Source organism: Alternaria ethzedia, assembly GCF_023757985.1.
Source record: "Alternaria ethzedia strain BMP 0044 chromosome Unknown scaffold_11, whole genome shotgun sequence".
Classification (NCBI taxonomy): domain Eukaryota; kingdom Fungi; phylum Ascomycota; class Dothideomycetes; order Pleosporales; family Pleosporaceae; genus Alternaria; species Alternaria ethzedia.
Genome location: NW_026056204.1, coordinates 115,162 through 139,980, shown reverse-complemented (window position 1 = coordinate 139,980; position 24,819 = coordinate 115,162). Strand labels below are relative to the sequence as shown.

General features: G+C 52.8%; 10 protein-coding genes and 1 non-coding gene across 11 annotated transcripts; 6 read left to right on the top strand and 5 right to left on the bottom strand.

Moving 5' to 3' along the window:
- Positions 1-7: 7 nt before the first annotated feature.
- Positions 8-1,941, top strand: J4E87_005299 (uncharacterized protein; the record flags this gene model as incomplete). The annotated part of the gene is made up of 2 exons (XM_049376912.1): positions 8-65; positions 113-1,941. 2 exons carry the CDS (start codon positions 8-10, stop codon positions 1,939-1,941), a joined length of 1,887 nt encoding a protein of 628 aa, XP_049233137.1.
- A 266-nt stretch (positions 1,942-2,207) lies between these two features.
- Positions 2,208-3,215, bottom strand: J4E87_005298 (uncharacterized protein; the record flags this gene model as incomplete). The annotated part of the gene is made up of 1 exon (XM_049376911.1): positions 2,208-3,215. The coding sequence occupies one exon, from the start codon at positions 3,213-3,215 to the stop codon at positions 2,208-2,210; it is 1,008 nt and encodes a 335-aa protein (XP_049233136.1).
- Positions 3,216-3,706: 491 nt separating this feature from the next.
- Positions 3,707-4,948, top strand: J4E87_005297 (uncharacterized protein; the record flags this gene model as incomplete). The annotated part of the gene is made up of 1 exon (XM_049376910.1): positions 3,707-4,948. One exon carries the CDS (start codon positions 3,707-3,709, stop codon positions 4,946-4,948), a length of 1,242 nt encoding a protein of 413 aa, XP_049233135.1.
- Positions 4,949-5,299: 351 nt separating this feature from the next.
- Positions 5,300-5,387, top strand: J4E87_005296. Its single transcript has one exon. It is a non-coding gene; the product is annotated as a tRNA-Cys (tRNA).
- Positions 5,388-8,643: 3,256 nt separating this feature from the next.
- J4E87_005295 (uncharacterized protein) lies at positions 8,644-9,147 on the top strand (the record flags this gene model as incomplete). The annotated part of the gene is made up of 2 exons (XM_049376909.1): positions 8,644-8,728; positions 8,792-9,147. 2 exons carry the CDS (start codon positions 8,644-8,646, stop codon positions 9,145-9,147), a joined length of 441 nt encoding a protein of 146 aa, XP_049233134.1.
- A 2,997-nt stretch (positions 9,148-12,144) lies between these two features.
- On the bottom strand, positions 12,145-13,700 carry J4E87_005294 (uncharacterized protein; the record flags this gene model as incomplete). The annotated part of the gene is made up of 2 exons (XM_049376908.1): positions 12,145-13,389; positions 13,440-13,700. The coding sequence occupies 2 exons, from the start codon at positions 13,698-13,700 to the stop codon at positions 12,145-12,147; spliced, it is 1,506 nt and encodes a 501-aa protein (XP_049233133.1).
- Positions 13,701-15,175: 1,475 nt separating this feature from the next.
- On the top strand, positions 15,176-16,524 carry J4E87_005293 (uncharacterized protein; the record flags this gene model as incomplete). The annotated part of the gene is made up of 2 exons (XM_049376907.1): positions 15,176-15,541; positions 15,613-16,524. The coding sequence occupies 2 exons, from the start codon at positions 15,176-15,178 to the stop codon at positions 16,522-16,524; spliced, it is 1,278 nt and encodes a 425-aa protein (XP_049233132.1).
- Positions 16,525-17,067: 543 nt separating this feature from the next.
- On the bottom strand, positions 17,068-19,620 carry J4E87_005292 (uncharacterized protein; the record flags this gene model as incomplete). The annotated part of the gene is made up of 4 exons (XM_049376906.1): positions 17,068-18,692; positions 18,740-18,791; positions 18,892-19,486; positions 19,616-19,620. The coding sequence occupies 4 exons, from the start codon at positions 19,618-19,620 to the stop codon at positions 17,068-17,070; spliced, it is 2,277 nt and encodes a 758-aa protein (XP_049233131.1).
- Positions 19,621-20,293: 673 nt separating this feature from the next.
- On the bottom strand, positions 20,294-21,878 carry MTS2 (26S protease regulatory subunit; the record flags this gene model as incomplete). Its single annotated transcript, XM_049376905.1, has 4 exons — positions 20,294-20,544; positions 20,594-21,662; positions 21,758-21,823; positions 21,876-21,878. 4 exons carry the CDS (start codon positions 21,876-21,878, stop codon positions 20,294-20,296), a joined length of 1,389 nt encoding a protein of 462 aa, XP_049233130.1.
- A 686-nt stretch (positions 21,879-22,564) lies between these two features.
- Positions 22,565-23,356, top strand: UBC1_2 (Ubiquitin-conjugating enzyme E2 1; the record flags this gene model as incomplete). The annotated part of the gene is made up of 2 exons (XM_049376904.1): positions 22,565-22,825; positions 22,877-23,356. 2 exons carry the CDS (start codon positions 22,565-22,567, stop codon positions 23,354-23,356), a joined length of 741 nt encoding a protein of 246 aa, XP_049233129.1.
- Positions 23,357-23,660: 304 nt separating this feature from the next.
- J4E87_005289 (uncharacterized protein) lies at positions 23,661-24,153 on the bottom strand (the record flags this gene model as incomplete). Its single annotated transcript, XM_049376903.1, has 2 exons — positions 23,661-23,803; positions 23,883-24,153. The coding sequence occupies 2 exons, from the start codon at positions 24,151-24,153 to the stop codon at positions 23,661-23,663; spliced, it is 414 nt and encodes a 137-aa protein (XP_049233128.1).
- Between the last annotated feature and the right edge of the window lie 666 nt (positions 24,154-24,819).

Below are 24,819 nucleotides of genomic sequence, written 5' to 3'. Positions count from 1 at the left end.
CTTCGCCATGTTCTCGTGGATTACCGGTCCGCGCATCACGAACGTGATAGAAGATCTCCAGCCTGGTTTGTCGCACTGAGCTACGCGTCTAGAGACGTACTAATAGTCTTAGAAAATGACTACGAGTCTACCTTCATCGAACCTCCCGAGACTCCCGCTCATCAGTTCGCCGTCAAAGCTTTCAAGCACGCCATATTTGGAACGCCTGCACCCGAAGAAGCGAAAGATGCCTCCAAGAAGAGCGAGAGGAAGGCGAGGATAGATGCAGCAAACGCAAAAGCATTTAATCTCCCCGCGCCGAAAGAGAGTGGGCCGCCCATCTCTCCATCAAAACAGCCAGGCGGCATCCTCATGACGCCAGGTACCGCAAGCAAGGGAAGGAAGCAGGTGTCGTTCGGGTCGCACGTGGTAGACAATGAAGGCAAGCGCGGCAACATTGGCAAGACTGGCATACCCAGTGACTGCCCCGGAAAGTTTCCGAGCCCTTGGACACCTGGCACACAGCTGAAGCTTGACCCGGAAAGTGACAAACGACCGCGCACCCGACTCACCGAAGTCCTCCTTGACGCGCGGACAACCACACAGCCGAAGTCCGGGCAGAAACCGAAGGCGAGAGACGACAGCGACATCACAATAGACTTGGGTGCCCCACGTTCGGAGTCTGGGAAATACTGGAAGGAGCAATACGAGAGCTACGCGGACAAGAGCGAGAAGGAGATGAAGAAGGTCATTGCCAAGCAGCAGCTGGCGAAGAAGTTCGCTATGAAGAAGGACGGCGAAGCCACGGAGCTATCTACCAAGCTCGAGCAGGAACGCAAGCGATACAGGCAACGAGAGCGAGACCTGGAACAACAGAACAAGGATCTTCAGGAAAGGCTACGTCAAGCGATGGCCGAAAGCATGTCGTCGAGCATCGAGATCGCAGCGCTGAAAGCCCGAATCACAGTCCTGGAAGCGTCAGGCTCGGTACCTTCCTCTGAACTTCAACAGAACAAAGCTCCATTCGAGATATACGAAGACGCGAATAAGGATAACCCGCAATCGCCCACGCGCGGCTTAGATATGGATCCTGAAGTGTCTTTCGCTCCCAATAACAGCATGGCTTCGTCTACCAAAGAGAACTCGTCGCCCAAGCCCCGCCGTCACCGCCGTGGTACGATTCCTGACACATTGAACCGACCAGTGCTTCCGCCCAGACTTGGAACAGCAGAGGGTGAAGCCTCTATCATCCTAGGCAGATCGCCTCGTGCACCGGCACGACCGTTTGAGATCACTCTGGAGAAGGCGCTTGCACAGCCTCAGCAAGAGCAACCGCAGAGATCGCCACTGAAGATCCGCAGGCCAGTCGCAACTGACGAGAATTATGCGCCAAAGTCGCCTGCCGCAATCCCACCGTCCAGTCCGTTGCCTGTACCATCGCCAGGCCTTGATCCCTGGATGGAGATTAACAACAGTTCGATAGCGCAAATGGACAAGATGGCTTTACCGGTCTCTACTGGTCAGCCATACTCACGGCCAGAGTGGAACCCACCACCAAAGCAACATCGAGTATCGAAATCCGTATCGCACGTAAAGTCAACAGAGACAGCCAAGTCAAACGAGAAGGTTACGGTTCCCGAGCATAAGCCTGAACCTACACGACGCAGAGAACGTGCTACCGAAAAGGCGACACACGTCTCAGAGCTCGAGGCAACCTCCATTTCGTCGAAGAGAGAGGAGAGACAGAGGCCGGACGAGTCAAAAGTCAATGCAGCATCTCACCATGCTCCTACCGACAACAAGTTTGACCTCTCGAAAATCACAGCACACCATGCAGAAGGTTCTGCGCAAGTGAAGCATGACCGGAGCCAGATGTTACCTGTTGACCGCAAAGAGCAAGCAAGAAGAAGACTCGAAGAGAGGAAGAGGCTGAGGAAGAACGGTACTACGATCGTTGGTTAATCCTTGATTGGCATTTTGCATAGGGGTGTGCTGCGTGTTCTTCTGGTTGATCAACATGTTTAAGACATATGTTATTGGAGTATGGTGTTGTCCTGAGCATTGGATTCTGGTTTATCGCACGATACCTTCACATGCTTCGTCGTTTATAGCATTCAGTTGAATATTCATACATTGTATTGTTACTTCTCATGCAGAGCGCTCTACTGTGTCTCATAGGGTATCGTCCCAAACGCCTTAGAAATGCTTCATCGCCCTGTGCCAAGATCTCACTTCTTACCTGAAGCAATATCCTCCAACGCTTTATACACCGGTATAGTAGTCTTCTCCAGCTGCGCCCGCTGATACGACGTCATCTTCCCCAACACATACTTGCTCACTACATTCGGATCCCTACTCTCGGGTCTCCCTATTCCAACGCCTACTCTCCACCACTTGACGCCTCCAAGACTTCCCTGACAGCTCTTAATACCATTGTGTCCTTTCGCGCTCACGGCACCATCTCTAATCGTAACCTTCCCCAGCGCAGATTCAAGCTCATCATGCACAACAACCAACCTCCCTTCTAACGTTGCACTCCCTGCAGCTTGCCGTACCCCACGCAACCACTCACTATACGCCTTTTTTACTGAGCCTCCGCTTATGTTCATCAGCGATGTAGATTGCCAGAATGTCCAGTCGTCCATTGCGTCTTTGTCTGTCGCTACTCTCCGGTATCCGGTCAAGCCGAATGCCATGTGTGTGACCGGAGGTTTTGAAATTAGGCCTGACATGCCTTTTTGGAAGGGACCATAGCGTTTCGCTTCTGCGAGAGCAGAGGTGACGATGTGGCCGGCGGAGTGGAGCGTGTTGGCGTAGGTTGCGCCTGGGTTGCCGATGGAGGCTATGAGGAGGGGGTATACGGTTTGTGCGGCGGGTTTTGCCATTGAGGGCGATTGTGGTATGGATACGGTCGAGTCGGAGGTTTCGGCAGCAGGCTTGCGACTTTGCTTTGGTGACTTGTTCGGCGGGTTGCGGGGTTGGTTTGTTGGTGTCTCGGTGTCGGAATGTGTGGGCGTAGGGAGGGCGGAGTCGTGTCTTTGCTTCTCTTGCTTGCGTTCTTCTTTGCGAAGCTGTTTTCGCTTCCTTCTTCTTGCGGCTGCGGTTGTGGGCTCGTCGCTGCTGTACTCGCTGTCCTCCGGTGCTGAGGTTTGGACATTTTCTTGGGGATCGGCGGTAGGGATTAGCGAGGCCGCCGATGCGCTCGCCACGTGCGCACGTGTGCTCGCGTCTGACATGATAATAGAGGAAACGGTGTGTTGAGAAATGATGGCAGGAGCATTATGCGGGATGTTTGGGCATTATCTAAGAAGCACTGTATGCTAGGTCCACTCTGTGAAGAGTGCCATGGTTCGTTATGACAGCCGCTGTGAATTGTGCCGCTCACAGCCACACGTAAGAGTCATAGGGGATTGGTAAGGGCGCAGCATGGCAAACCGCCCTTTTCCGGATTTGACGACTATGTCATCATGGAAGATTGTAAATGATTTTGCAGACTTCATTAGCATGTGGATAGTGATTTAAGACGCGCATCGGAAGGTACAGATCGTGAGATCTCTTGGCGTACATCATTGCTCAGGAACAAGGGTCCCGGTTCCGCATCGCTCTAACCCCGATGACACTCGCCACTTGCGCGCCTCTAGCCCTCCTGTCAGGCAACTCTTGACTGATTCACTCGAGTACGAGCGAGCGTACCACAACCACATCTGAACCCTCCCATCATCTCGCCATGTCCGGACGACCATCAACGCCGCCACGAGCGACTCGCTCAGCGGGCAAGCTCCCGCCGAATCCGCCCACTCCAGAGCAGATCAGACGCATGGAAGAGGCTCGTCTGAGAGCAAAGGCGGCTGCACAACAGACACAAGCATCGAAACCTACACCAGCGCCGGTCGCAGGCACGAAACGCGCATACTCGTCCATCACCGCCGCGCAAACTCCCGCCACCCTTCGTAATGCGGCTGCAGCATCCCCTCAGAAGCGCGACCAAAATGGCTTCATACAGCCACCCTCGAACGATTATATCCAACCAGCGAAGAAGTACGCGAGATCAGACTTCATCGACTACGACTTCAGCAAAATGACGGACACGAAGGGTGGCTTCCTGAGTACCGTAGACGACCCGCACAATAAGGCTATGCGGAAAGGGCAACAGAATGAGGAACAGAAGCCAGAGGGCGTATCAATGGTAGAGTGGGAAAGGGAGCGCATAAGACGGAAGCTCCGCGCCAACCGAGCCGGACCTTACGAGCCGGGTATCTCAATCTTGGACACCGTCAATGGCAAGGAAGAAGAAGACGAGGAAGCCGCACTGCTCGAGGCTGCTGAAAACGCCGAAATCGAAAGCGGTACATTCAAAGGCAAATACGGCGATGGCAAGCGCGACGTCAAGGGCAAATGTCGAGAATGCAATAGTCTGGAGATCGACTGGAAATGGCAGGACGTATTCGGCATCGGCGTATGCAGTATCTGCAGGGAGAAACTCCCAGACAAGTACTCACTCCTCACGAAAACCGAAGCGCGAGACGATTACCTCCTTACCGACCCCGAACTCAAAGACGAAGAACTCCTCCCTCATCTCGAACGACCGAACCCACACAAACAATTCTTCCACCCCATGCAACTGTTCTTACGACTGCAAGTCGAAGCCTATGCCTTCAGCCCACAGAAATGGGGTTCGGCAGAGGCATTGGATGAGGAGTATGCGAAGCGACAGGTCGTGAGTAAGGAACGCAAACAAAAGAAGTTCAAGAACAAGCTTGAAGATCTAAAGAAGAGGACAAGAGTGGAAGCATACAAACGCGCGCGGTTAGCAGGCGATAACGGCGATGCGCAGTTTGGGCAGAAGATAAAGGGCAGGTATGATAGACATGAGCATGAATGGGGCAGGAGTGTGCTTGACCCTGAGACGGGTATGACGAAGAAGAGGTGTGAAGAGTGCGGGATGGAAGTTGAGGAGTTGGAGTTTTAGATAATTTGCACTGGTAGGACGGTGCGATGCGCAAGATGATACCCCATATATACGCGTTCTTCACAGGTAACGCATTTGATATTCCAGATGTCCTCTCAAATATATGCTCAGCGTATTTAGGCACAGTGACCACGCTTGGACAGTATCGTATCTAGCGCATAGTTTGGGCCTCGCAGCCTATCACCGTCCCTCAGCGCTGGCCCCACTGCCCCTCCTTCGCTACTGCCTCACACACCACGTCTCGATCTCCACCTCGTCCCTTGGTCTCCCTTCCACGACATCCACGCTGACCCCGCAACACTTAACAATATATTGCCACAGATTTGCAAGTCATTCATCGAAACAACTCACGGGCCGGTAACTCAGTGGTAGAGTGTAGGACTGCAGTTGACCAAAAACCGTCTTCCCGAAGTCACCGGTTCGACTCCGGTTCGGCCCTGAACGTTTCTTTTTGCCTTTTTGGCAAGCTGACTGTGTCTTCTTTTTGCCCGCAGCGAGGGCGTCGAGAACTGGCACGGCGTGGTGCGTGGTTGAGGGCTGCGGCAACCTTTTTGCGCCGCGTGTGAGCATGGTGGTGCAAGACACATATATTTGGACACTATACGTCGCAGGGACAATCGAAAACAGGATAGGTCGCTTCATGATCATACTACAAAAGATACGCAGCGCGTTGCCAGAGCGTTTCTTTCGGAGCGAACGCCCCCCAAACAACCTTCACTTATTGCGCGGCAACCCTTTGTTCAACACAGATAGATGTCTTCCACCTGCGAATCCTCTAGTCCTTCCATCGCTTCACCCTCCATTAGACCTAAGACAAAACATTCGCCGATGAGCTGATAATGCCCAGGTTCAGCATTTGGTCGGACTACGAAGGGCATCTCGAGCCCAAATAAGATGGCAATCTCGTCTCCGGGCTGCGCGTCGGGATATACGAGGCCCATGAAGCCAGTCGTGCTCACGAAGCACTTGAAGTTCGAACTTCCCTTTCCGCCGTTGGCGCGACACCCGACCTGTTCTAGCTTTCGGTTGAGAGATTCTGGGACACTGAGTTCGATTCTGCCATGCATTTTACGGGAGATTGGTTTGGCTGTCGTACCGTTTCCCATCGTGGACTTGATCTCAGCATTGTCTTTCCTCAAATCAGAGTCCGGGGATGTTACATCGTCTTTGATATAAGACCAAATGCTTGTGACTTGCGGCAATACTTGATCATCTCGCCGCGGATGTATATGCGCACTCGCGACATACGAATACGCGTGCTGGGTAGACAACGATGTGTTGCAGTACAAGGAATGTGCTGTGCCAATGAGATTATAGTAGTCGCTGAAGGAGTCGTTTCCACGACGGGGTATGAAGCCTTGAATCGTCAAAACGCGCAATCCCTGAACCCGTAAACAAGGACCTTTTTCCACCCGGCCGATGTGCTCGTGCTGGGCGAGAATGGTCGCGTTTGATGCCCTCCCTTTCGAGACTGAAGAGCCATTGGCTTGGAGGCATCCCATCAGTAGACCAGATGATCTTGGCAACGTCTCTGTCCAATCTGGGATCCAAGACGGCCAATATTCTCCTTCTGTGGTGACTCGAGCATGTGGCCTCTCTTGGTTGGTTGTCGCCACTGAGCCAGCGTCTTGGAGGAATGTGATGTTTGTGTGGACGCCTTAGACTTCCATGCATGCAACACAGGCAGATAGGTACACACCTAGAACAGGAAGGCTGTAATCCACTATGAGACCTGGGCTGGCTATATTGTGTCGGGTCAATAAACCTATTATCCCATAGACCTTATCGCGTACGTTCGTGGCTTTGCGGGGGCGAATGATACGCAGGATGTTTGCCCTACGAGCAGTCAGCACGTTCGCATCATCGTTGAAGCAGATTTATCACACAAACTGTACAGAAGAGGTCTTACAGCGTTTTATGATATGTGAGTTCCCTCCCACATGTTGTCTTATCAACCGAACCAGACTCCATGTAAAGGTTACGCAAGACATCGAGTTCTGCAAGTCTTCTGCATTCCACTAGGAAATCGCAGTTATGCGCTTGGAGACAAGCACTGATAAGTTTCTGCCATTCCAGCGTGTTTGAGCCAAAATATATCACTGCCTCTCGAGCCAGAATCAGCTCTTGCAGAGTCCAGACGCGCTCAAACCAGGGCAAGCGCATTACGCAGTTCAGAGCATCGGTACAGGCCTTCGAGATGTGGAACTCATGTGTAGGCGGTAATTTCCATGGCAGCCAATCCTGTCGATCCTCAGAGGCTGCATCACCAAACGATCCATTGTTAAGAGCTTCCAAGATCTCGGCCTCACGACCTCTCCAGCTGTTGAGCTTATCGATTATCGTCTCCACATCTTTGGCTAGATGGATTCTACATGGCGGGCACCAGATCAAGACCCTCTCCGCCTTTGAATAGATTCGATCCATTATAGGTATCTGGAGAGACTTCTCTGCGTTGTCGCTTTGGTTGATGCATATTGCGTCGATCCAGAGTAAGCGCCAACCTGTCGCAGGCCGGAGAAAATGAAGGATGTGACTGACTGTGACGCTGACATTTAAAGTCAACTTATCGACGACGGAAGGAGGATGGATAGGGCCGCCCATGGCCGTGGCCGTGTTCTTCTTCAATTCGAGTGGCCATCCGGTTCCACGGCCCCAAGCATAAGACACCGTCTCGTATGGAGGAAGGTCTTCGATTAAGGCTTCGAGCAAGTAAGCTACATCTTTGGAGTCTGCGGGCCATGCGAGAAGCCTGATGGTCTCTTGTGGCCTGCGCAAGGCGCGGTACTGGTAAGTCTCATGAATTGGAGGCTTCTTCTCTTCCGATAGTACGTGGCATCCTTCGAACAAACCATCATCTTCATCTCCTTTGGGGACAAATGGTGAGCCTAAAATGGGTAGACTTGTTTCAAGTCGCTTTTCTGTAGCCATTATATTGATGCTCTCTCGAGACCTGACAAGGTCGATGATTGAGGATGAAACGAGGCGTATTCATGCCCATACGAGAAATCGTAAGAGCGTACAGTTGAGAAGAAGCGACTGTCTTCCTGTAATCTTTCATACATCCCCATTATGCGATAGTGGGTTGGCAAATGCAGTCACATGCGATATCAAGCGCGGGGTGGGTTGCGGCACAGTTGTGGCGACCAGAGTGATGTCGGAGGCTAGCACTCTTCTAATCCTCCGGTCGACTACTCACTTCATCAAGCGATGTTTAAACCCGAATGAGGCGACCATAAAAGCCCAACTCATAGTAACGTTCGCGATGCTTTGGGTCCCCGTTGGTGACGACATCGGGGAGAGCGTGCCGAGGGACGCACAGCCAGTGACCAGAACGTCACCACCTTCGGCCTGCGTCTTCGCACATCGGGTACATGTTGGAGACGATTGAGCGATGCGCATGTCGATGGGAACGGTGTCGAAGATGATAGATGTTGTACAGCATCACCTCCGCCATGAGCTGGAGACCATCTCGCGCTAGCGTCGGATTTAACTAAACACCATAGCCCCGGAGCATTACAACACGAAGCCACGCCCACGTCAGCACACACCTGCATCTAGACGCCGATTCTCCATAATCTGGTCAGCACCACATGACCTTCAGACGATTATATCAACCTATATTCCGATCAACTTTCATCGGCACCGCACAAAACTCATCATTCTACCGACTGCGTCCGAGATTCTACACGTCCGCAATGTCAGCCATCCCGATCGTAGTCTGTGGCAGGAACCCAAACATTGCTAAGGCTGTTCGCGAGGGCGTCGAGCCAGAATACGATGGTATGCCGCGATACCCTCGCACTACTCATCACACATACGTATCCAACTAACGCATCCATCCAGTGATCCACATCAACCTCTCCGTCGAAGAATCAATCATCTCCATCCCTCACATCATCTTATCTAGAACACCAGCCAACCCTACCCCCAACATCGGTTCCATGAACTACGGCCAGCGCCCTGCTGCTGTGGCTCTTGGAGGCGGCTTCAACGATGAGATGTTTGCGCAGATTAAAGCTTCTTGTGGGGATGAGAAGATGGTTTGGGTGCGCACGGATATCACGAGGAAGGATGAGATGCCGGATTTCAATGAGCATGAGGCGTATGGGAAGGCGACGGCGCAGCGGTTGAAGAAGTGTTTGGATGAATTGAAGGTTGGGAAGGAGGGTGGGGAGACGGAGGGGATGTACTGGTTTTGAGGTTTGAATGAGGCTTGATGCCTTTTTGTAGGGCGGCAAGTCATATTGTTACGATCATGGGCTTCTAGCGACATGAGATGCGGCTGGGGTTCTTTTCGACAGTATCGTACGCAGGACGCGGAACCTCGAACATATGGATATGTCGTGATTATTTTTGGTGAACTGAAAGAGGCGTATGTTGGTCGAACATATTAGTAGCAAAATACCACTGGCTTTATATACTTCCTCGTTCTAGCCTTCGTAGGGAATTCGTGCTACAACATCTGAGTAACGTCTCCAGACGCACACGAAAACCACGCATCTGGCTTTTTTGAGTACTCAATTTGCGGTTCACATATGCGTGACAAACTTCATCAGCCATCTACGATTTCAGCTTCTCGAACACATGGTACAAGTCCTGACCATCTTTGGAAGAGGGGTCATCCGGGTGATGCCTTCTGCTTTTGGTTCAAACAACAGCCGAACACAGTCAACAGAACAAACCCATGGGAGGGAGGTCTAGTACTTTTAGAATTTGAGAGTCGGAAGTAGCTCTCGATGCAATCTTCTTTACAACCGAAAGAAGACTTTATAGCGATATTCCCGCAGACGTTCGACAACCGCAAGCATGAGGTATCTTTCTGTTGGTTTTTGGACACCCAGGAACAGGGATTCTGTTGTGGAAATTGCTAACTTTGGTCGAATCAAGAAACTCAGACATTTCGAGGTTATGGGGAGACATGATCCAATTTTGAAGTAGTAGGGCCAGAATGCGCCATCGGACATCGTCTGGCGCAATTCCAGCGAAGGAATCTCATGACGCGCCAAAATGTCTTTTTTGGAAGAAAGAAAGGGACAGTGATATTGAAGAGGAACGAACTTCATCGCAGAAATAGAAAGACTCTATAGCTGCACCGAGCCATAACACAGACTCTAAGGTCTTTTGACAGCCATAAACGTGTAGATACAAAGATTTTGATCACGGCTGGCTGACCTTCTCAGCGTTCAGCTGGCACATGTGTCAACTGCTCTAAGGTTTTGTTCGAGAGGGCCAAGTCATCCAGACATTTTGTGTATGTTCCAGGTTTGATGTGTAATCCAGGAGACGAGCAAGACATGAAGTCGAACGCTTCTTGTTTTGGCGGAAAGACTCGGTCTCATCAACTGACGTTGTATGAATTTTGAAGAAGCAGACGAGCAGCCCATAACACTGTAGCCTGTGTGTTTTTAGAAGTGTGACACAGAAGCAACGTTATGAAGGGAAAGAAAGAGCATTCGTCACAGGTTTTTATATGTCCGCTGCTGAAAGCCTACTAGAATGGCACGTGTCTTTCTTGATAACGAGTTCAATCACATCGCGCGGACAGAACATTTTCTCCCCGTTAGCACCTTTTGGGTAATCATCGCATGCGTGCGAATGCGCAACGGTTTCAAGTAGACAAGTGGGAGAAGCGAGCGAGTTACTTTGAGGGCGGAAAAGCGAGGCAAAGACATGCAACATGATGCTGGATATTTTAAAAAGAACGACAGAGGCACAGACATGGCGGACTTTCTCGACTATTTTGGAGAATGCACAACACCCAAATGTGCGATAAGAAAGAGAAGATAGTGTGTAGAAAAAGACAGGTATTTATACCCACTAGCGTGAGGAGCCGTCCAAAAGAATTGCAACAACTCCACAAAGACGTAAAGATGCGCATTTTACCAAGGCGTTGCTTTGTCGGCTTCTGCCCACCAGTCTTTCGCTCCATATACCACAGCTTAGCTTCGTTTTCGGACTCATCAATAACCCAGACTATGCATTTTGACTAGAGAAGACCGCAAACACACCAACACATGGCGCAGACAGAGTCTGTCTTCTAGCTCGTCTTTCATGACGTTTTTGCTTCGGCTTTTCGAACAGAAGAAGAAGGAGAACACATCCAGTGCTTTCCGAAGTTGTTTGGACAGCAAACATTTGCCGATGGCTATCTCATTTTGGTACTTCCGCATTGCAGAGTAGATGGTGGAAAGATTCGCATACAATGCCCGTCATGTGTTTTTAACTAAAGTTTGCTACCGGAAAGCGCAGGCCATTTGCCGGTGACTGAGGCCTTTTGGAGAAGCGCACAGGAACATGGGGATTTGGGATTCTTGATTTGGACACATGTGGACCACCTCTGGAAGTTTCCCGGAAGACAGGCAGACATGACCAGGAGCCAACGTTGTTTTAGTCTTGTTGTCCGCAGAAGTATAGCGAAGAAAGAAGGCAAGAGAAACACTGAGCGAGATATTTATACCCAGGCTCAGCGCCCAGTCCATAATACCCGCATAGTGTAATTTTGGTTCCCGCAGACCACACTCCACAAGTCCATCAGCTGCCGACATTGTGTTTTTGAGTTTTCCAAGTTTGGAAAACAGTCGATCAAGCGCTCATGTGTCGTGAACATCTTGATTTCGTTCAGAAGCACATGCGAAGATGTTTCGCCGTTTTTTGTCGGCATCAAGATACGTGCCGATCCAACAACGCGTATCCGCAAACTCTCCACGGAAAGCCGATCAGAACTCCACCGCTTCGCAGTTTCTGGTGTGGAATTGCAGAGAAACAATCTCATGATATCGCTCTCGGAATTTTTTCCGAAGAGGCGCATCCGTATGAAGCATTGATTGTCGTGTGGGTAGTTTTTAGCAAAGAAGACCTTGCTCCATGATGGCGAGGCCTGTTATTTTCGAGGAGAAAGCGGAACAGGGCATAAGCAGCCATCTACGCGCTTTTGGTAATTCGAGATACAATGAAGGTGATAAGGGAAAGGGAGAGGAATGGGGATAACGACAGTTCTTATGTGCTCTCCGGTGCCAAGCCCGAGGACTACCATCGTCTGCGCGTGGGGTTTGTTTCAAGCCTCCACCGATTGACTTCTATGGTTCCGAAGAATGCACGTGTACGTTGGAAAATTTCATGGTTTGTTTGAACATTTCATTTATTTATTACCATCCTACGCTTTTACCTCGCATGGCATCTATCCTACCGGGCACACTCTAGTGCTTACCCCAGTACTTGCCCTGACCCCTCCTCTTACCCTTAACATCCGCCTGCTTAACAACAAAGACACCACGGTCAATAGTGTTGATAACAACGTAGCCAGACTCAAAGGTGTAAGCAGACCAGGTACCAGCGTCCCAGAGAGCGTCACCGCCGCCGGGCTTGACATCATCCGGAGGGTAGACGTCAAAGTAAGCAATCTCCTTGACCTTGGAGCCGTCGGGGAACTTGGGGATGCTGGAGACGTCGAGGATGCGGAGACCGGCTTGGTAGTTGGATTGGTAGTCGAGACCGTCGTAGACGTATTGGTTGTGGTCGACGGAGCGGGTCGTGGTCTTGTAGTAGCCGGTGACGACGGGCTTCTCGAGGTTCTGGATGTCCCAGATGTAGGTCACGGCGAAACCGTCCTTGGCGGGCGAGTCAACGGCAGTGCGGTTGGGGTCGATTTGGCCCTCGTCAAGCTCATCGTCCATGACGATGTGGGTCTGCCACATGGCATCGAGAACCCAACCCTGATGGGTGTACGAAGCACCGACATAAGGAGTGCGAGAAATGATGGCACCAGCGTTACCGAAGCCAACCTTGTTGGTGACGTCGTAGATGGTCAGGGTGTCCTCGTTGTAGCCGTAGCAGATGTCACGGCCGTAGTACTTCTTGTGAGGTCCACGGTAGACAATGCACTGAGCGTCGTGAGTGTAGCCATCCTGACCGTTGCAACCAGAGACGTAGGGCTTGGTGGGGTCGTCCATGTTGATGAACATGGGTCCACCGGCACAGGTGTCATTGCGACCGGGGCGACCGCCAGCACCGCAGGCGACGGCGTAGTTCTTCTCGTTGTTGGCGACGACGGTGTGGGTGCGGCCCTTGACACCCTGGTTGATGTCGACGAGAGCAGTGTCGGTCTTGATGTCGAAAGTGTAGGGCTTCTTGGGGGAAAGCTTGAGCAGCTTCTTCAGGTCGAAGACCTGGACATGGTGGCCGACACCTTCGGAGCCGACGATGAGGCTGTCGCGAACAACCTTGATCTCACGCCAGATGACGGAGTCGTTGTTGGCGGGGAGGCGGCCAAGGTACTCGAGCTGACCGTCCTTGGTGACCTCAGAGAAGGAGGCACCGTAAGTCTGACCGATGGCAATGAAGTCTCGGCCCTTGTGCGACCAACCCCAGGAACCACTTCCCTCGCCAATAGCATCACCGAGCTCCTCGTGCGTCTTGAAGTCGTACATGTCGATGTTCTTGCACTGTGGGATTGTTAGTCGAGCGGTTCTTCATTAATCTGAATCCTGCTTACCTTGTAGGTCTGGTCGGCATCTCCCTTGACAGCCTCAACACGGCCATGCTTGCACTCGATCTTGTTCTTGTTGGTCCTCTTCTTAGAGAAACCATTCCAGCGCTTGTTGTCATAGGCGCCAGCAGCGCGCTGCTTAGCCCAAGCAGCCTCCTTTCCAGACATCATGAGGTCCATAACCTCTCCAGAGGCATATTGCTGGTGGGTGAAGCCATGAGCGGCGACCAAAGGCAACAAAGCCGTGGTGATAGTAGCCCACTTCATCGTATCGAACAAGACTGCGGATTGACAATTGGCAGTTGATGATGAACCGAGAACCTGGGAGCAGGAAGCAGCACTTTATACATGTTTGCCTCTCTGCACCACACTCGCGGAACCACCGAGTTCCCAGAATGCAGACTCGTGCAGGACGCCGCACATGACTATCATGAGTATACCTTCCTATCGTAGGTACTCCGAAAAGTTAGCAGCCGCAACCAAGACCGTATAGAAGCAACGACAGCGGCCGTTAGACGCAGTAAAGTGCTGGGCGCGCCTTGGTGAATCTTGGGGGTGCTTTTCGCAGGCGACCGTTCATGTACGCCGAGAGCCGTGTGATGCTTGGCAAGCATTCCGCCTTGGATTCGAGCATGGGAGCTGGAGCTACGGCTAGTGTACCCCAGTATTCTGCAGGGCTGGTGGCCGAGAACAAGGCAGGGCTACAGCAGATGCGGTGCAAACTAAAGTGGGATCTTCTCGCGCGGAGACGGAGATTGGTAGATAGCGTAGCCGGAAGAGGAAGCTGCTTTGGTTGCCAAGAGCTGCTGGACCACCACGACCAAATGACTGCAGAGAGCTTTGAATCCGACTATCGATTCTAGAGAAGGTGCTGAGTGTGTAAGCCGATGGTAGACTTTAACCGGAGCGATGCTGTACGTCGATGTACGTGGGTCTTTCAAGCTGACTTCCCAGAAGAGGGAAACGCATGTCAGATGTCGCCATTCTGGTCCTCAAAAGTGTGCTTGAAGATGAGAAGCACACCGTACTGTGCTCATCTCGGCCCAAAGCGCTGGATAATAGAAGCCGGGACAAGTAAAGTACCGACTGTGCGTATCGGTAGACGTTTACGGCGGCACCGAGGCCCTTATCTCGAGGGTACGTAACTGGGAAAGCGGAAGGGCGATCTCCATGGTCGGCCTTGGCGTAGGAGTCGTTGAGTTGAACAGCATAGGTGGCGGAGATGAGGCAGAGAGTAAGGTGGCGACTGAGGGAAATGCGGAAGGGACATGGCCGAGAGCGCGGGGGCGACAGTCTCTTGTAGTGCTCCCCATGAGCATTGCTTGAGCTCAATTGATACCTTTCTTGAGCACAATTGAGGGCATTATGGACAGCACCACAATGGGGCTCGCCTGGAAGCTGCATGCATCGCGTACTTCCAAGTCGCTAGTAACTTGACAGGACCACGGTCGTGGTACTGCCATGGCTTCGACCCTGGGTGATGTACAGGTACAGCCAAGGCCGTCAAGAACATCGTGTTCGATAGTGCTGGGGTGGTTGCAAGGTGCGACACGTGATGCAAAATATGATAGAGTCAGGCAAAGGTCCTTGGAGGTGAAGAGTGCTGGCGGAATGGAAGTCAGCGCGGAACGGAAGCGCGCCTCGGCTGGACCTGCCATGGCGTCGCGACGTCCCTTCTCACCACCCAAGTGCGCGTCCTAGGCCAACTCTGCCCACCCCAGCGCCGGCCAATCACCCCGACGATGCAGCTCACCGAAGACGACCTCTATCGCAGCTCCACGCAGTTCCGCAATTGGTCCTTTACCGCCTCGCAACTCGCTGCACAGCGCCTGAAGATCAATGTGCAAGCCACCGAGCGCGTCAAAGCCAATGTCGCGCGTCTACGAGCCCAGCGCGGCAATGACGCCGTAGACAACAATGGAGTCGATTTGAGCATGGATAAAGAGAATGGGAGCGGGACCAGCGGCGCAAATACACCAGATGCGCGTATGCAGACGGTGACGGAGATCAATTGCCTCACGGCAGAAGAAGAACTGAAGATAGTAAACGAATTCTGCGAGCGCGCAATCGCTCTGGGGAATCATTACAGTTTTCCATTAAATGTCGTCGTACGTCTATCGCCCTTCTCCAAACCTCAGACTCCCCAAAAGAAGAGGCACACTTACTGACAAGATCAAAGGCAACATGCATCCAATTCCTCCGTCGCTTCTACCTCTACAACTCGCCCATGACCTACCACGTCAACAACATCCTACGCACAATAATGTTCCTCGCCACAAAAGTCGAGCTTTTCCCCATCCACGTCTCTTCCTACGCTGAAGGCGCCGGCCGCGCCGTAACCTCCGAAGACGTCCTCGCCCCGGAATACATCATCGTGCAATCCCTACGCTACAACCTCGACGTCCGCCACCCCTTCCGCGCCATCAAAGCCGGTCACATGGAGATGCTCGACATGGCGCGGGGGAAATACCAAGGGCCTGCGGGGGAGCTGGCGGGTGGGCCGAAGGAGGTGCAGGCGAAGATGTGTGCGGTGCCGGTTAGGGTGGGGGCGCAGGCGATGAAGATGCCTGAGAAGAAGGTCGAGGAGAGGGTGAATGCCGCGTATGCTGTTGCGACGAACACGCTGCGTACGGTTGCTGTGCTAACGGATGCGTATTTCTTATACACGCCCTCGCAGATCTGGCTCGCGGCTCATCTCCTCGCCGACGAACCACTCACCCTATTCTACCTCTCCCTCAAAGTCCCCACGTCCAGTCCTATCCACGCGAAACTCCTTACTACGCTCCGCAACTGCGCGTCGCTCATCTCGAGCCACCGGCTTTATGTTAATGCGTCGTTGCCGGCGGCAGAGCGCGAGGCGAAGGAAGCGAAGCACAAAGCGGAGGTTAAGACGCTGGTGCAGAAATTGAAGAGTTGTAGGGATCCGGATAAGGTTGATTTGGTCAAGTTGAATCAGGCGCAGAAGAGGGATGCGGTTCAGGGGGATGCGTTAGAGGAGAGTAAGGCGAAGAGGAGGAAGTTGGCGAGGGAGGGGTATGAGAAGGAGTCTGATGCTTTTTGGGGGCCGGAGTTGGGTAAGAAGGCGGAGTAGTAGTGTATCGAGAGGGATGGGGATTTGGCATCAAGACGATTGAGTGGTTTGCATATGGATTTGGCGTTCATTCACATCAGACAGCATGGCATGGCGTTCTAGAGGTTTCAAAAGATACCACTGTGCTTATAGGTTGAGCGGCACAAGGAGTTCAAGGGGGTCTGTACAATCAAATTACCATTCTCGCTGATCTTGATGCACGCAGACTTGTCTTGAAGGTCTTCATACCACCACCCGTTACGTCGTGTGCGAAATCCAACGCTTAACCAATCTCGCCTCTCATGGACCTCGCCACACTTCCACCAATTCACCCGCCTTGTCCGAGAGCCGACGTGTAACCAATGCTTTTGCAATTCCATCCATGTTCGACTGAGTCGACGCTCCCAAACGCTTGTACTCTCATGCGAGAGCTCAATCCCGCGTTGAGTCCCCCCCGGAGTCTCCACGTGTCAATTAGACATCCGGTCGATATACTTCGTCAGGTACTTAAACTGCACTCTCCCCTTGCGAGGTGCTTCTGTTTGATTTAGTAATCATAGAATGTTAACGGCCGCGGGAGTACGGAGGAGTACTGCCATGCGGACCTTTTGCAAGACTATCTCTCGGGTCCTTTCTAGTGCCGTTCGGGAGCATATTGGCCACTGGCGCGATGCTTGTCGGTTTCTTGGGGCCCAGCATAGACTTGCCAAGGGACTTCGTGTTGTAGTTGCCGAACATGCCACCGGCGGTGGTACCTGGGCGCGCAGTCTGTCCAGATTTACTGTTGCTTTTGTCAACTTGCTCCTGCGCCTCATACTTCTTGCGCTGCTCGATCAGGGCCTCCATCTCTCGAAGGTTCTTGCGGGCCTTCGTTGGCACCTTGTCCATGTCGTTCTGGAAAGAGTGGAGGATGTGGGCCTTGCGCTCCTGGTACTTCTTTTCTAGCTGGGCGACACTGTATTCTGCTTCGCGGTCCTTCTTTCTCTTCTTGAGTGGGGGTGGCGAGCTTGGCGAACTTGACGAAGAGGAAGTCGGAATTGCAGGGGGGCTATCGTCGAGCTGTGGTACAGGCTGGTCGTGCTCGGCATGGGAGTCGGCCTCGTCTACAAGCGGTTGCTCGGGAATCGCTGCATTTCGGGGGCTAGATGCAGCCTTTGGTTTAGTAGTGGGGGCCTCGTTCTGGGACTTCTTTTGCACAGAGGACGCGTACTCCTCGCGACGACGCGCCAGTTCTGAACCTGCTGTCTGAGACATGACAAGAGCACTATCCTCAGCATCTGCCTCGTCGACGAACTGTTCTTGAGGCTCTCCACTGACCTCGCGAGCAGCATGAGTGTACTGTGGGCCTGGTGATGGCTTTGCCGACGTAGTAACGCTTCCTCTATCACGGGTTTCTGGGGTACGCTTTGGGTGGGAGTGGCGAGCCACGCTCTGGTTTGCAAGTCGACGAGTGGAGCGGGGATCTACAGGAGGAATTTCGTCATCATCGTCGTCTGAATCATCATCTGAATCATCGTCTGAATCTCCATGGGCTTGAGACGACTGGAGCGCGCGTGGTGGTGACATCTTAGGTTCCGCCACGTCGTCAATGTTTTCGACGTCGTCGACAGGAACTTCCATGTCATCTTCGATCTGGGCCGAATCATTGGCAGTGGCATTGCCGAGCTGTTCAGAGTTCCCTACCCCGTTTCGTACAAAGGAGGGAACGGGGGTCCTGGAGTTGTTTCCATCGCGATGACTGTGTTTGTCTTGGTGATCGCGACGGCGGCTCGGATCGTGGGTAGAATCGCGGTCTCGGTCACCGTTTCCATCCTCACGATCCCTCGAAGGCCCTCCAAAGTCGTGCCTGTAATTAGGCGTGACGCGATCGACGCGTTGGCCAAAAGTTTCGTCGAAATCTTGAAGGACACTCTTCAGATCGACAATGGCTGTATGTAATTCCGGAAAGTCACTACCACAAGAAGAGTAGATCGTGACCACGTTCCAAGACGCAATCATGAGGTTGTTGAAGTTGGGGAACGCGGTCTTGACGACAGAATTGAAGAGATCGACTTTGATGTTGCTTGGGATGGTGTTGAAGATGTTACTTTTCACATCCTCCGGAATTATGTCGAGACCAGCGCGCTTGCGCTTGTTGGAGATGTGGGGAATAACCTCGTCGTTGGGACGCCGCTTTCGTGACTTCCTCGCTGTTCAATTGTCAGCGCTGGAAGTTCATTATATCTTTTACACTTACTGTGAGTAGGAGTGCGATCGTTCTCCTTCATCGGATTGAGCCTAATGAGACTCTATATGATGTTAGTGGACAGTACTCAAATGCTTCGGCCCATGTGAAAGCAGTGTCTTGCAATGACTTTCGTAAAGCCAAAGATGGATGAGCAGACATACCTCTCCGTCATCGAACAGCACCGGTGCCTGGTACGGCATATTGTAAGCAGCCCGCCTCGCCTGGTTGATCTTGTTCACCCTCATGTAGAGAATCTGATACTTCTCTTTGAACAGAGGTAGCATACCGCGAGCAATGAAACCATGAATGGGATGAGAATCGAGTTCATCCTCCTCCAGAGGCAGTGGATCTTCAACGTGCATCTGGACTTGGTTATCCTCTACCACCAGGTAGATACGGTGTATGGCGTTCTTTTCTTCCGGTAGTATGACATTTCCGAGATCGAAACGAGTGGCCTCTTCTTTGAGGGTAACAAAGACCAGATCAGGCTTGACCACGCCATTTATCCTGGTGTATGTGGGTGGCTCGTCGTTGCTGAGGCCCTCGATGAATGTGTTCAGATGCGTCGGGTCGACATAGCGAAGTTGATCGCGGAGAATGAGCGCGCGTTTCTGGGGCTTATTTAGCGCGCTGAAGGTGGGCGCCGCCGTTGCAACAGCAAGTGACATTTCGAGTTGGTGTCCAAGTCGGAAGCAGTGGTAGTCTTCTGTGAATACTGAGCGTAGTTGCCCCAAAGGCGCAGTCGATATGAGATGGCTATACTGCAGTGCAACTCAAGCTGGGTAGAGCGTAGTGGGAGGGATGAGATATCAGATTCGAGTCGTGAATTGCTGTATATATACTCCAACGGGGGCGAGCTAGTGCACGTCTTTTACCCTCGTGGACTGCATTGCGGAGTCTTCTACCTGGGTAAAGGCGGGGCCCCTACGAATAGTTGAGGTAATAGCGCATATTCCCCGGCTAGATTTGGCCCATGTGTTGTGTTCTTGCTGTCGTGGTGCTCTTGCTCAACCTGGCAAGCCCCGAGCTCGACTGGAACTGTGCAACGGAGGATGAAGACAGACTGGCAGGATCGATTGGCATTTCTTGCGATTTCATGCCCACAGAGCAATTCTTAGGGGTTGGAGAGAAGAAAGCAATTGTATAGGAGACGATAAGATGGGTGGTGGTTTCCTCTTGACTTTGATCGGATGGCACGAGCTGCGCACGGTCTCTTGCAGACTCTCAAGGCAGTCACGACCCGGACAGAACTTCTGGTTGGGAATCGCTACTCAGTGAGTGGTCCCAACAGTTCCGATGATGAATGAGACGGCGACTCCCCCTCCCTTGTGGGAAGCAGCCCTCTTTCATGCTTCGCTGCTATTGTCAGCCAGCGACATCTCAACCAAGAAAACCCACTGTAGATACGCGCACATGTACATCACGAAAAAAAACTAAAAGGGTGTGCATGTTGTATGGTTTCAAGCCGTGACGAGATGCTTCCTATGTGCAACTTGTACTAATACACTTGCACATTGCTCTTGAGTGTTGAAGATAATGTCCCTCGCCCAATATCTCTTACGCTTACAAGTACAAGCCCTCTGGCTCACCCTCTGTCTTCGTCTTAAGAACACGTTCCCTCGCGGTACGGAAGTCCTCCATGTTGACCCGCATACGACGCTCACGAAGCGCCATGAGACCAGCTTCGGAGCAGATGGCCTTGATGTCGGCACCAGAAAGGTCGTCCTTCTGGTTGATGAACTCGTCGAGATCAACATCCTCGTTGAGCGACATCTTGGAGGTGTGGAGAGTGAAGATCTTCTTCTTGGTGGTTTCTGCATGATGGTTAGCAAGTGTATCGCGGACAATGGGGAACAAACTCACGATCAGGGTTCTCGAAGAGAATCTTTCGGTCAATGCGACCAGGACGGATAAGGGCAGGGTCGAGCGTTTCGATCTTGTTGGTGGCCATGATGACCTTGACATCTCCACGGTCGTCGAATCCGTCCAGCTGGTTGAGCAACTCCAACATGGTTCGCTGAATCTCACGCTCACCGCCGGATGTGGATTCGTAACGCTTGGTACCGATAGCATCGATTTCGTCAATGAAGACGATGGAAGGCGCGTTCTCGGCGGCAGTCTGGAAGAGCTGTCGGACGAGTCTGGGACCGTCTCCGAGGTACTTCTGGATCAGCTCACTACCCACGATACGCAGGAACGTTGCGCTGGTCTGGTTGGCCACGGCCTTGGCCAGAAGCGTCTTTCCAGTACCTGGTGCACCGTAGAGAATGACACCTTTCGGGGGCTTGATACCCATCTCCTCGTACAGTTCCGGATGTAACAGGGGCAGCTCGACCGCCTCCCGCACTTCCTGGATCTGTTGCTCTAGACCACCAATATCTGCATACGACTCTGTCGGCGCCTTGTCTAGCTTCATGACCGACACTAGTGGATCGGCATCGTCTGTGAGCACACCGACTACAGAAACCGACTTGTGATGCAGCAGGATGCTCGCGCCGGGCTCTAGCAGATCCTTGTCGACGAAAGACATGATTGAGACGTAGTACTCGGGCCCGGTGGCGCTGGAAACAATGGCGTGGTCGTCATCAATAAGCTCTTCGAGGTTGCCGACGCCCATGGGACTGCCGCGCATGTCGTCGACGCGTGAGCGCTCATCGGCGTTCCGGTCTTCGGCATCCCCTGCATTGGCTGCGGGCGCGTTTCCTTCCTTCACCGCCTTGGCCTTGCGCAGACGCTCCTGGTTCTCGACGTACTCCTCCTCGAGCAGGAGATGGTCGTGGATGCGCTGCATTCGGAGGTAGCGTAGCTTGCATCGTGCGGTCGGGTAGACGGTCGGGAGCTTGGCGGCGGCGCTGGGCCCGGCGGCCTTCTTCTTCTTCCTACCGATGCGGGTTGTGGGTTGTGGCGGCGGCTCGTACTTTGGCTTCTCCTTCTGCAGAGGGCGTGGTTAGTGCGTGCCAGGTGCGGTGAGGCAACAGATAGCGGACTCCCGAGAGCCATCACCACGTGTCGGGGGGCAGCACATACCTTGTCCTTCTTGTTCTTGTCATCTCCTGGAGGCCCGCCGCCTCCAGCACTCGATTGCTGGTTACCCTGCACGGCGTTAGCATGTGGCCATGGTGGTTTCCGAGGGAGGCGATCTTACCATGACACGCGATCAGGTGATGAAAGGCGAATCAAGCGCTCGAAAGTATGCAGCGACTAGAAGAGGAAGAACCACAGCGAGGGTGGTGGTAACGGGCGATGGCGGTGGTGAGGCGGTGGTTGTTTGCAAGAGGTGTTGATGCGCTGATTCCGAAGCTCGTGGATGTCGGAGGATCGGGGTTAGCGCCTCGTGGCGTCACTGCCTCGAGCCGCTGGAAGCCTCACCATTCCACCTCCATAGAGCAACAGACACGTCAGGCCCTGTCCGATAGCTGTGCATTTCTCGCTGTGCGCTCTATTTCACTAACACTTCTTCTTCACCCACCAGATTCCCGAACCCCCCGTTGTAGTATTCCCTCTGAGCTGCGACCCCGCCGGCGAGCCAGCTCAAAGCTCCCCACGCGGGTCAAGAGGTACTCCCCATCGCTACCAGACAAGGTCTTGGAGTAGCTCCAGTACGTTCGCATCGTTTCTGAGGTGAATCACCACGCCACAGCCCCCTCTCAGACACCCCAAGACCTGTATGACACACTCCCCGCACTGCAACTTGGTGGAGCCGGGACCACTTCGCGAGCCTGAGGCTGACTTCTCTACCTAGAAATACCTTGGTCGCGCCTGCCTGCTGCCTACTCGTAACACTTCCTCTTCATCGCCCTTTTCACCCCAAACCTTCCACCATACCCCACCACCATGACTTCCAACCGCAACCGGCGCATTGCCAAGGAGATTGCCGACATCCACAACGATCAGCACTCCAAGATCGTCGTCGAACCCGCAGGCAATGGCGAAGACTTGACACATCTACGGGGGCAGTTCTTCGGTCCTCCTGACACACCATATGAGGGAGCTACCTACAAGGTCGACATCCGGATCCCGAGCGAGTACCCCTTCCGCCCACCGCTCATGAAGTTCGAGACCAAGATCTGGCACCCCAATGTCAGCTCACAGACGGTAAGAACAAACGAGGCTTCGGAAAGTGCTTCAGAAAGCTAACAGTAGTAGGGCGCTATCTGCCTCGACACCCTCTCCTCGCAATGGTCGCCAGTTCTGACCATTAAGTCCGCTCTGATCTCGCTACAATCGCTCCTCAGCACACCCGAGCCCAAAGACCCACAAGACGCAGAAGTCGCCGGCATGCTACTTAGGAACCCCGCCGAATTCGAACACAAGGCTCGCGAGTGGGCAGTCACATTCGCTGGTGCGCCGCGGAAGGAGATTGCTGAAGGAAGCGGGGGAGCCACAGCGGCGTCCATCAAGAAGAAGGCGCAGCAGGCGAAACAGAACGAAGAGCAGTCTAAACTAGCTGCGTACAAGGGCTACAACAAGGACTTGGTAGATCGCTTTGTCGCTATGGGCTTCGACGTCGACGCCGTGGTCGCCTCGTTTGAGTATGTTGGTATCGATCGCATGGGCGGCGAAGACTACGAGCTGGAAGAAGCCTACATGGGGGACATCACTGCTCGGCTCTTCGGCGAAGCATAGTAGCCTCCCCATATCTTGTTTCGATTCAGCATCTCTTGTTCGACCTTCAGGGCGCAAAGGCGTTTTTTATTCCTCAGACCATCACATCCATTACATTCTTCATGGGAGGCAACGTAAGGCGATGGGTTATTAGGAGTATTGGGTGTACATGATCACGGGAATAGCGTAGGCGCGCTCTTAGTGAGTAGCAATGTAGTGTCAATCAATGTTTGTTACATTATGCTTTTGTTTCGTTATTCGTATGTACAGGCGTTTCCTCCTCTTCTTATCTAGTGTTTATACCGGATATCGTTAATCGAGATTCTTACGCGATGGCACGGTCAGCGTCGATGAAGACGCCATTCGAGGAGACACCCTCAACGCTTTCATCCTTCTTAAGAGTAAGAGGAGCATCACCAAAGACAGTCATCTTATTCGGCTTCTCAATATTCTGCTGGACCTTGACAGCTATTCCACACGTCAGCATTTCGCTCTACAAACACAACACCCTGAGATCAAGATTTCACAACCAGAGGGATAAACTTACTCTCACCATCATACTCGTAGTCAAAAGTAGGAGGGTTGCAGGTCTTGCTCTCCTTGGGGTTCCTGCTCGGGTCGTACTCGTAGTCGCAGATGGTGTGAATGACGTTCTTGCCAGAGTACTCGTCAGACACAAAGTCCGCGAGCAGCCTCTGCGACTTGAAGCCGGAGTCGAGTGCGTATTGCGTGATGGTGACGTTCCATTTGCCGTAGACTTTGGCGTTTGCGGCGGTGGCGGCGGTGGCCAGGGCGAAGAGGGCGGTGCTGAAGTGCATTGTTGTGGTTGGTTGGTTGGTTGGTTGGTTGGTTGGTTGGTTGGGTATGGGAGTTACTGTGTTGTGTTAGGAGCGACGGTGATGATGATGGTAAAGCCCAGAAAGCGATGACAAGACCGTCTTATATGCCCATCTCCCTCCGTAAGACGACGTCAAGAGCGGTCTGTTGGTCGGCGCATTTACCCACCGCCTCGTCCTCGTGCGCCTAGCATGGTCCTAGCATCTGGATAACTCCAGGGCTGCGCTCATACAAATACCGCTACTGCTGACGCCGGGTGAGCACTTTAAAGTTCCTAGGTGTCAGTGCTCAGATGCAACGGTCGTAATTCTTTCGGTAACGGCGATAAAGGCCGAGCCTTCGGCGCGTGTCTAGGTCGCGACATGGAGAAGGGGAGACGGTGTGGAGTCCTGGGCTAGGACTTGTAGTTGTGAACTTTGTGTAGGCGGTCAGATTGTAGAGATGGGCTACTGGGCTTCTAGCTTGCGTGTCTTCTGTCTGCTTCCTTTCTCTTGAGAATCAGATGCTGGGTTTCCATCTTTGTGAATGCGACGATCGATTAGAGACTTTCATTAATACTGCCTCGGTGAGGTAAGTGGAGCTGTAAATCTCCGAGCTAGCCTATGCGGAAGTGGCGCCGTGCTAAATGGGGACACGCCGGATCCTGG